At 38.1% G+C, this 11692-nt stretch overlaps 1 protein-coding gene across 1 annotated transcript in view; it reads left to right on the top strand.

The window, feature by feature from the left end:
* The window catches only part of LOC140144347 (equilibrative nucleoside transporter 4-like), a 38758-nt gene extending 29584 nt beyond the window's left edge, over positions 1–9174 (top strand). The window contains exons 3-8 of the mRNA XM_072166171.1: positions 55–281; positions 647–800; positions 1221–1251; positions 1406–1592; positions 4322–4562; positions 6138–9174. Coding sequence (XP_072022272.1) covers positions 55–281; positions 647–800; positions 1221–1251; positions 1406–1592; positions 4322–4562; positions 6138–6253 — 956 coding nt within the window. The 3' untranslated portion in view covers positions 6254–9174. The remainder of the gene's footprint in view (positions 1–54; positions 282–646; positions 801–1220; positions 1252–1405; positions 1593–4321; positions 4563–6137) is intronic.
* Positions 9175–11692: the final 2518 nt, after the last annotated feature.

An 11692-nucleotide genomic window follows, 5' to 3' on the forward strand; every position in this document is an offset into this window, starting at 1 on the left:
CTTTGACCTGTAATTTATTCTATATTATTTTCTTTCGTTATTTTCTATTTTAAGGTGCTGCAGGATTAATAACATCGATTAATCGAATTGTCACGAAGCTAGTATTGCACAACGAGAAGGCCAACACTCTAATATTCTTCGTACTATCAGCTGTCATCGTTCTCTTATGTTTACTAACCCACCATCTTGCAAGGCGCTCAGATTTTATTAGGTATTACACTGCAGCATGCAATGCCGCCGCTGCCGGGGATGATCAACAGCACTTAACACTCAATGATCAGGTGAGGGCGTCAGCAGACAAGTTTTAAACGATGATGTTTAAAATGAAACACAATTATGACACTACGTAGCTTGTTATCGAGACTTTAAAGTCTAGTTCAGATAATACCAATTTGCGCGAAATGACATTTAACACTCGCTAGGTTGCTATGGCACCTATTACGAGGAACAATTATAATAATTTAAGCACCGAATAGAACGAACCTGTTTAAAATGTCACTTTATTTAACAGAGTCTATTGACTCTGGCCAAAAACATAAATAAGCGTTATTTCAAACTTTAGGGCCAACAATCGAACCATGAGGAACACTAAGACTAAGCGAACATATTAATCAATTAAATAAATTTCGCAATTTCTTATTCACAGTTTTCTCAGTACGATGGAATTCACCAAGATAAACCAGAAGATGACGATCAAATAGAAAAACAAGCTCAACCCTCTCCAACAATCAAGTTTGAAATCGAGTATCCTGTACAAAAGACATATATCAGATGGATGACGAGGGTTCGTTCAATAAAAAGTAAGGAATACAGAAAACAACAGATATGCAATTGCACTATAATATAGATTCGTGGCTTTAATTTAGTCATGTTATCTCAATTAACCTTTTCGGTAAATCCCATAAGCCTTTGCGAGTACACCTGAGATGTCGTCATTTGACGTCACGCCGATCTGCGCCGATGCACACATCGTTTATCAAACTACGTTACTGCGCATTACAAGTCGGCGTGACGTCAAATGACGACAACGCAGGTGTACTCGCGAAGGCTTATGGGATATACCGAATAGGTGAATTAAGGTGCCTTTAATAGGGGCATTGGTTATTTATTAGTGGGGGAAATATTACAAGTTAATTCCGTGATGTAATTTAATGTCAAAATAGAATTCTTTTTTAATTTATTGGTAGAAGATTATCAACAAATTATTCAAATTTCTGCAGGTATTGCACAAATATTTCAGTTTTTAGGAAGGTTCGTGTGATCTTTCATTACATAGTTGCAACTTTCATATTAATATATATGATATTAGCTATCGTAGCCTTATTATACTGTCACGTAGAAAAGATATATTAATATATATGATTGCTCGACCGGGTATCTAAATATCTTTTTTTTTTTTTTTTAGGGGTTTGGCAGCCAGGCGTGATGTTGCCAAGTTAATCTGGCCATACATGTTGTCTATAGGAATAGCATACTTCGTCACACTCTGTCTTTTCCCTGGTATCGAATCAGATGTGTTAAGCTGCGCTCTGGGAGGATGGATGCCTGTTATCCTGATGGCTATATTCAACGCCACAGATTTCTGCGGCAAGGTAATTAACAGCAGTACCTATGAAAACAAAATCAATTAGAAATTATTTGAGAGATGGCGATATGTTCAATCAGGGTGCAGGGGGAACCGGGCGGGGTGGGGCTAGGCATACTTTGCCCTCCCCTTCCTTTGCACATGCCATTTTTTTGGTTCCCAACTTGCAAACTTTAAATGGTCTAGATATTATGACGCGAGCGTAACGAGCATAACATTTTGCATAATTATTTGAACGTTTCTGCGGTGTATTCCTAAGCCTTTTACTGTGTGTTATTTAAAAGGTGTGCCAACAATTGCTTGCCCTCGGCCTGCCAACAATAGGTAGACCCCACACATCTCGGCCTGCCATAATTCTTTACTCCCCCCTTCTCCATTTTACCCTCACACCGAGCTCATAATTATTGCACAGCCCTGTGTCCTTAATTGACTAAAAGTGGTACAAAAATTGACAAATGGGGGCGAAAATTTGGCTTTGCTCCCTTACCTTAAAATAATACAGTGACTGGTCTTCAATTGATTTTCTTGGCGTATGCGTAGAAGTACCGTAAAATGGGGTAACTTCGGTCAGCGCGGTAACTTTGGTCGGTCAAATATATTTTTTTTAAATGGCCATATTTTCGTACAGCAATATTGTTTTTAGTCATATTTGGTTTCAATTTGTTAAGAAATATATTTGGAAGAAATAATAGTCGCTCATGTCCAATTTCCTCGAAGTTTACGAAAAAATAAAAATCGATATTTGTGAGCAAAAATGTGTGCTTGATTAATTTTGCAAGGGGTCAATTGTCACAAAAAGCAACAACTTGCCCATATACAGCAAAGATTTTTTTTTTCTTCATGAAATGTAATACTCTGACCAAAGTTGCCCCAAATGCATGGTAACTTTGGTCATACTATTTTTAACCCCTAGGCCACCCTTACAAAATTATTAAAAAATCTTTTTCAACTTTAAGGTGTAGAAGGGCACCCTAATGTCATAAAAAGAAATATATTTAAGAAATAAAGGGTAATGCATGATCCTTTACACGAAAATAATGTGTCGAGGCAGTAAAACGTAAATAATGGGTGAGGCGCAGCCGAACCCATTATTTAAACGTTTTTACTGCCGAGGACACATTATTTGCGTGCAAAGGATAATGCTGCACCCTTTATTTCTATTCTATTACCACAAAATAGTGTGATTTAAAGAGAAAATATCAAATTTTTTGTCCAAATATTTCAAGTTGTTTACCTCAAGGTGGAGCGCATACGCGTAGCCAAAGCGTATGCACATTCCAATAACACAACCTAACATTCCATTCTCCCCTATAAGCAGGTATGCACATACAATAATACCCCTGACATTCCATTCTCCCCTGCATAAGCAGGTGTGCTGTACGCTCTGCTGTGCGCGTGTGATGATAGAAGAACATGAAGTTGGTTGCCCTTGACACTTTATCGCTAATTAATGGTCTGTCACGTGACGCGTTTCAACAAATCACAGCGCGCGATTTTGAATAATGGGTCGTGGGGGTAATAGAATAGAAATATAATTGGTTTTGTTTGGAAGCAGTGGTTTAAAAACTCTGAAAAGTGCCCAAGGTCCAATCTATATTAACGTTTGTAGAACTTCACAATGTTGTCTAAGGCACCACGTCATATATATGTACTCCTATAGCACGATCGGTGTCCGGTTAGATAACGATGACTCTTTATTTCATACCATGGTATACAATCAATGGTTCAAAGCATAGTAACATTTGCATATAGTGTTATCGTTTTTCGTTTAAATAAAAAACGTAAAAATGTTTTGCAAATGATCAGGGTCCGATAGAAAGAGCCATCGGTACCTATATCGTAGCACAGATAGCGCTATAGGACCAAATAAGATGTTGTGCCTAAGTATGTATCCAAACTTTGAACACGTCCTTCTTTTGCATATGGGATCCCTTCTTTAGCAATCAGAACTGTGTGGTCATATTCAGAAACCGGATCTAGAACGATCATAAAGTTTAGTGCAAGAAGTTATGGTTATGGCCAGGGGCGTGGTTTGAGCATGTTTCGTTCCATTAAAAATGAAACTACCACAATGTCTTTCTTCGAGAAGAGGGTCTTTCTCCTGGGTAGTGAAGGAAAAAAGGTACTTTAGGCCTATAATGAATTAGGTTTCCGATATGATTTAAATATGTTATAAAAGATATGTTTTGGTTTCTTCACAGCATAATCAGTTACCAATCATTTCCCGAATAGGTATTAACCGTTTTGGGAGAATGACGTCATACATCAATGCAGAACAAGTGCCTGTTATGCATGGTCGTGTCATGCAGTGACTGGCGTGGCTGTATTTTCCGAGCTGTGTTTCTAGTTACAAACTACAAAATCTTCCAAATTTTTTTGAGAGGAGCCCCTAAGCAAGCAAAATTGGTGGAATATGTTGGAAAGTTATTATTGAGTTGAAATGACTATACATGTATATTCAAAATTTTGCTGTTTCAAAATCGGGTGGATGGAAATGTGAATATTAACCACTTAATATAAAGTCAAATGTGTGTACTAGCAAGTTCGCTTTGTACTCGGACTCTTGAAGTTTTACATTTACGTGTAAGTGCATGGGCAGTTAGTGCTGTGTGAGAAATATGGATTGTTGTATGACCGATGACGTCATCTTCCAAAAAGGTTCATACCTATTCGGGAGATGCATGGTAACTGATAAAATACAATGCGATCTTTTTGTTTTTTACTTATCTCATACAGATTCTAGGTGCTGTGCCTTTCGATTGGCCCCCTAGGTCTCTCGTCATCGCCCAATGTTCACGTATTATTCTCATTCCATTGCTTCTCTTATGCGTCGTACCCCGATCAGATCCGATATTCAACCACGATGTCTGGCCTATGGTGATCTCAGCTGGTCTGGGTCTTAGTAATGGCTATTTTGGAAGTGTACCCATGATTCTTGCGCCGGGGAAGATACCCGAAGAGAAGAGAGAACTTGCAGGTACGGTGCGGGGCTCTTTTATTATAAAATTTGGGACTATCTACTGGTCTAGATATATAGCGATAGTAAAAAGAGTTGTCTTTCCCTCACAAATACGTGGCATCTTGCAATTTTCTGTGAAAATCTAGAAAACATGCCTCAACCTAAATCTGATATCTGAAGGTATATGATTAAATATAAAGGTATTTTGGAACCATGTTTTCGCCACGGTTTCTGTACCGAATTAAACAGTTTGTGTACAAAGCTCATTAGCATGCATCTCGTGCGTTGTGCGCCTGGTCCACTGAGATCGAATGTTAGATCTTCCATAGCGATAGGCCTAGTCAAAGTGCTTCCGTTTCGTTGGTTGAAACGTATGACCCTGCAATTTTGTGTGAATTTCTAGAAAACATATCTTAACCTAAATCTGAAATTTGGAGGTTTATAATTATTTAAAGTTTTTATCCTTGTTTGCCGCGGTTGCCGAATTGAACACGTTTGTGTACAAAACGTATAGCATGCATCTCGCTCGTTGTGCTGAGATTTTGCGCAAGAACATCTGGTCCTGCAATTTTCTCTGAATTTCAAGAAAACTTGATTGAAAACAAAAATGATTTTCGAGTTCTGTTTTCGCCACTGTTTCTGTGCCGAATTGATCAGGTTTTTGTACAAAACGTATTCGCATACATATCGGTCGTTGTGTGGCCAATTACGATGATTTAGTATATTGGGGTTCAAGTTTACGTTGTTGATAATCAAAATCTCAAGGAATTTTTATCATGATTTGATTGCTTTTAACTTAATTTAGTCACAGGAGCATGTCAGTTACGAAATCTAATCGAAATGTGCTTAACGACAGGAGATTAAAGCCTTCGCAACCAACAGTCTGTTTGTGTGCTGGCAAACACTCAATCACACCCATGGGTTGTATGAGAACAAAAAGTACCTCTCGCTCAAGTGCGCGCTTTCACATGTCTTTCTTTTGATCACTTATTGTCTTCCTGGTAAAGCGGACCTTTTTGTTCTGAACAAAACAAACATCTCGATGAATAGCTTGTTGGTAAATCAAATCAGCACAAAGGAACAATGCATTACGTAATCTATTGCTTCTCTATTTTATATACGGCTTCTTGATCAACCCAATCTATTACAGTCTGGTGACCATCTATAGTATGATCAGTACGAAATGTCCAGAGCGATTTTTAATGTATTTTCTAAAATTAAAGAATTACTTTTTAGCGGGAATTTTTGTAATTTACACAGCTGATGTTGTGAAAGGATTGAAAGAAAGACTACAAAGACTTAAATACATACTCATCAGATTTATAAAGTTTACTTCGAGGACCATCAATTTTTAATCGTTTGCCATAAAATGTGTATTACATTGCGAATTTCAAAAAATCAAAATTATTTGATATCAAAAGGACATTCTTCGTATTCAAAATGCAATTCGATGTCTGATTGGCTCTCATGTCTCACAAGAAATACTGTCCAAACGCTCATATCCCATCATTTAATGGAACCGTGTGATATGTCAGATTATCATATTTGAGTAGCTCTTTTTAATATCCTTTTTTTCCCTTATTTTCACTCCAGGTAACATAATGACACTGTCGTACAATGTAGGATTAACAACGGGATCAGCCGTGGCGTATCTATTAAATTACTTGATTGGTAAACCTAGTATTACCTGCCTTAAAACGGACGGATAGAGAAATGACCACTTGTCAAATTCATAGGCGTCGTTGTATCTAGTGGGTGGACATGTCATGGTTCAGTTGTTTAACAGTATGTTTCGACTATATTTATAAATACGTATTTATAAATACGCACAAGACATACCAAGATCGACATACCAAGATCAAGTTTAACCAAACCCTCATGCCAGCGCCATTGACCACTATACAGAAAAGGATGGGAACTCTTTAGATAAATATCATCAAATTTAAGTATTAATTGAATTACAAAATTATTACACATGGGGGATTCCGAATTTATGTTATCAAAAACAACATTTTGAAAGTATTTGCCGACGGAGACAATATTCATTGATGGAAACGTTTATTTGCAATATAATTACAAAGTTGAACAAAATAGACAATTTTGCTGCACAGCAGTCTCGTATTGTTTATCACCTTGCCATGGTTGCATTCAAATGTACAGGAAGACCACCCGCTGTGTAGAAGGTCATTTCGAGACTTATGGCAGCGCGGAAGTGGTCAGGTGCGTATTAATAAATACGTATTTATAAAAGCATAGTGTTGAATACTTTTATTAAAAGTTTTCATGTGAGTAGATATTTAGTAGTACAATCAATGAATAATGGCTTGATACTTTAGGGGCTGTGCAATAATTATGAGTACCCCCTCCCTCCCCACACCAACAGCGTGCCAAAAAATCGCTTGCCCCGCCCCGTCTCGGTTGCCAAAATATCTTTCCCCAATTGCACATGCCAAATTGTTGGGATTTACAAACCTCAAATGGTCTAGTTATATAGCGTAAGCGCAGCTTGCGGGACAGCATTTCCGTACTGCCTTTTAGAGCGTTTTATTTAAAGGTGCCAAAAATTGCTTCTCCAACCCCCAACCCCAATTTTACCTCTCCCCAAAGGCTCACAATTATTGCACAGCCTCTAAGATCGACAGCAAGAAATTATACACTCCGGCACTCGCTGTTTATTTAGAGCTGGTTTCATCTATCAGCAATTGAAGACCTGAGCGCAAGAAGACCGAAGTCCACTTGGCTCCTCAACATGTAGACATTAAAGTTGCGTTTAGTTTCGTATAGTTTGTAATGTTTTATACATGTTCAGGCGCCAAAACAAATCTTTCACAACCTTTCATGATGTTTTCACCCTGGAACATGAGGGGCCAAATGGACTTACGGTCTCCTTGCGCTCAGGTCTTCAATTAGTTAATTGATGATGCTGTTCCGTGATATTAGTTTATCGGATAGGGACACGTTAGAGGTGTACCCGCACGATACATATGTATTATGCCTAAAATTTCAAAAGAGGGATGAAAGTTTGTGACCAGTAATCCTACTGTAACGTTATATTTGAGTCTTAAGTTCCAGCATTAACTGGTAAACGCCACTTGACTCCTCATTACTCGTCCATAACAGCATCACTAAGCATAGACGTTGTTTAATCCCGAGAGGCTGGTCGAGTGCATATCTGTCGGAACACGCTTTTCAATTCGGAATAAATGCTAACCTCATCGTGACATCATCCAAGCAGCAAAGTTCATTTCCCATTGAAAAAGCGTTATCCGACGGATCTGCAGTCGACTATTCTGCCGAGGTCCGATCCATCCGAAGAAGTTGAATTATCAGCTATACGTATATCATTCAAAAATTCGTTAGTCTTCATTAAGCTGAATTTATACTCCTTTGAAAAGCGATTGGCAATCGCCGAATTTTGCGATGCATCGCTCGTCGCTTTTGCATTTATACTATACGGCGATAGCGATTGCAGACGACAATTAAAATATTCTAAATGCCACAAAATACATTTTTAAAACATCAGTTGCTGTCAATAATTATTGCTTTGAATTAATTCATCACCAAAAATTAATAATCGAGAGAGGTAAATTAATTAGCAAAATAATAGATCCAGATGGTTGTTTATGATTGGTTGACGCATTCACGTGTTAAGCGATATCGCAGGGAAGTTGAGATTTCTTCAACTTGCAAAAGCGACGTCGTTTTTGCCTCGGCGATTTGAATCGATTGATCGGCTTGACGCTCTGGAAATGTAAGTAAACTCAATGCGTGAAAATCGCTTTTCTGCAAAAGCGATTGAGTATAAATTCAGCTTAATGCAATATAATGGAAGGGTTTAGCTGTTATTCAAGACCAAAAGTTACTAAATTCAAATTAGAATATGTTAGGAAGCAATTATCATACGCAATTATCGTACGCAATCATCATACGCATTGCGTATAACGCAATTATTGTACGCAGTTCGCAGTATCTCTTGATTGGGAACGATTGGGATACGAATAAGATAATACATAGTTTCGTTATCTCAAACATATAACTGCAATATTGGATCTCTACCAAGACTGAGCATGCTCACAACATTAGCCACTGGTGTGCCACAGAAAGTATCGATCATGCGCGACCCTCAATATTCAATGTCTGGCGGCAGGTTAGCAGAACGCGGTACATGATTTGTGCTAACAATAACATTGCGCCATGCCTTCGATGAACGCGCGGGTGCCAAATTGTAACTGGCTGTGGTGTTTTCCGATCATCATGAACACCTGCTGAAAATGATCTATGGGGTGACTCAAAAGCGTAATTTCTTATGTTCGGGGATGTCATCAGTTACTCGTTATATTTTAATTTGATCAAAGTTAAAGGCCCATTCAGTGATTTGCTCATCCGGACGATCGTAAAAATCATCAAAATTCAGATTTTGGTACCTTTGTAATTGGCATAGATGTGCTAACATAGCCTGCTAGTGGTTCGGTCGAAAGCCGTGTATTTTAGACAAAATAAAGCATTTGCATGATTCTGGACTTTTGATACCGACAGAACAAAAGTCCGACTCGAGATCGAAAGAAGCTTACTCTCCACCGTACCAACACGCGTTGCGTATTGTTTCTACTACGTATTACATCAGTAGCTACTATTTTAAACAAAATACACAATTTTAACTTTTAACTGTTTTTCATATTTGAATTGACCGTTAGTTTGCCTCGGTGACCTTTAATTGCTTATTTTGTTTTCTACTCCAAAAATTAAGCGTCTGTTTTAAATCAATTTAGACTCTACTTCCCCGTGTTAGAAACACTGGACTAGGAAGTTTTTCCAGTCGATTGGTGGCGCACTGTACGAAAATCTCGATTTTCTCGAGTCGATCTGAGTTGAAGTAGAAAAGCTTTCTAAAACTTCTGTTTTTTGACTAATTTGTCGATGTATTCAGGGGAAAAGTGGTTTAATTCTTTATTTCTAAGCAACTCTGACAAATTTCCATTTTTTTTAATGTTCCTGTGAAATCACTGAAAGGGCCTTTAATTGCCGTCATCATCCAGCTGGTCATCATCAGTGTCACAAATTGCCGATACGATCGATAATCGATATACGTAATTTGTTTTTGCCTGATTTTATCTACATGCATCTTTGTTTGCGACCAGAATCTTGTGAAGTAAATAAATGATTGGCGCATTAAACTATATTCCAGTTTAAATATTATTCTATAAATTTTAAAATATTGGATGAGGTGTACGATGGAGGACATAACCATAATCTCCCACACAGGGAGTGTGAGTGTGAATTTTAAATGGGGTTAACTGAATTGGTGACGCTATTAGGAATCTCCACCACCTGTGTGGGAGACTAAGGCCGTGTCTTACATCGAAGGTGTATGGATTTCGATTGGAATTATAGCCAATTGCACTTCTGAACAAGAGAAATGAATTAATGTAATGGCACGATCGGTGTTACTCATTAAGGACATCCAATATAGGTAGCATTATTAGTAAAATAATTATGATGCTAATTGTTGTTTTGTTTTCTGGAGTACTGCATCACATCGTCTTGATTGCGTAGAGAATAAGTATGATTATTTATTGGTATTCAGAAAACGTGTTATACAATCATGTCATAAGCAGGTCATGTAGAACTACTATTATCTAATCGTAAAGGAGACAGTATTTTAATTAATTTATCAAACAGTCGCAATATGTTTAGCTTGTCTTCAATTGTGTGATGTGACATGTGTCTTCCCGTCGTTTAAAATTAAAAGATGTATTTGTATAAAACATGAGCAAGGAAGCCTATTTATCTTATTATTTATTAAGTTTGATGTATACTTCACTTCGCCACTTCGCGAGAAGATGTGATGAACAAATTAATTTAAAAAAAAAGGTTGAACCAAATCCAACTCTCCGCGAAGCGAAGAAACCTGCTCCGCGAAGGAATTCGCGAATAAAATGTCAGCTCAAATTTCTTCGCGACCTGTGAAATCGCGGTCGCGAAGTGCAGTATACATCGGACTTTATAGGTGTAATGTCTCTTATTAACAACACGTGACCTCCGTTTCTGGATATCGTATATGAAGTCAAATGATATAGGCGAATCCAACGAGCCACGTCATGGTCAGGATTTGGTCGGCCATTACAGGGTCCCCGCAGCACCAAACTGGTATTGTGACTGCCCAATTGGGTGGATTAAAGCCACTTAAAATTCGATGTTAGATTTTTTGTGTTGTAAACTGTCATCATTCTTTTGTCTACGTGTAACACGGGTGATAGAATGCAGTTTAAAATATCCTCCAAGGCCACATCATTTCACATTTTAGGTGAAATGGAGCCGACGGGGACCCAGCTATGGCTGCCATTGAGGTGTAGGAATGCGTGAAATTGGATTCGTCTATAGCATTTTAAAGCTTGTGAAAATATACAGAGAGCAAAGGAATTCGGGAACCAGTTACTCATCCGTGTAAGATATCCTAAACAAATATATGTCATATTACACCTAGACTGTCCCACAGTCTGGGTTCCATCTGTGGGTAAATAATTAGAGCTAAAACCACCTTCTCCTTCACTCCAAAGATTAAAACAACACACCACTAAGCCCTAATTATAAATGACAACAAAGTTATAGTGCTCCTAGAGCACTGTGTGTCGACGAAAACTCAATTAATCTACAGACCAACTTGTTTATTTTTTATAATAGCTCTCCTAAACCCAGACTGTTCCGCTTTGATAGTAAACTCGCTTCCAAATAATTATCAAGCTATGTTACGTGACTGTGGCGTCAATTATGATAGCCCCGCCTCATTGTCAATTCAAATATGGTAGGCACATAACATGCATGACCCAGTTCTATTGTCATTTTGCGCGCGCGTTGGTTATGATCAATAGACTATCAATGAAAACCTATTTCAAATATCGCCTTGCTTGCTGAGATCTACATTGATTGGTCAGGCTAAGTAGCCGCTTACACAAACGCCCGCACAAACGGCAAGACAGTGAGACCACGGACGTGATATATAGAAAACTCGTCTGACCCAGGATCGGTAAAATAATGAACTCCCACAAAATGCTGGGAGCTGGAAGGCAACTTGCCTACACATTGGAAGGGTCTATGTATCGGGTTTATTTAATGTTGTATAATCTACATTACCAGTCGTTCTCCATGGA

This window comes from Amphiura filiformis, unplaced genomic scaffold (assembly GCF_039555335.1).
Source record: "Amphiura filiformis unplaced genomic scaffold, Afil_fr2py scaffold_50, whole genome shotgun sequence".
Lineage (NCBI taxonomy): Eukaryota > Metazoa > Echinodermata > Ophiuroidea > Amphilepidida > Amphiuridae > Amphiura > Amphiura filiformis.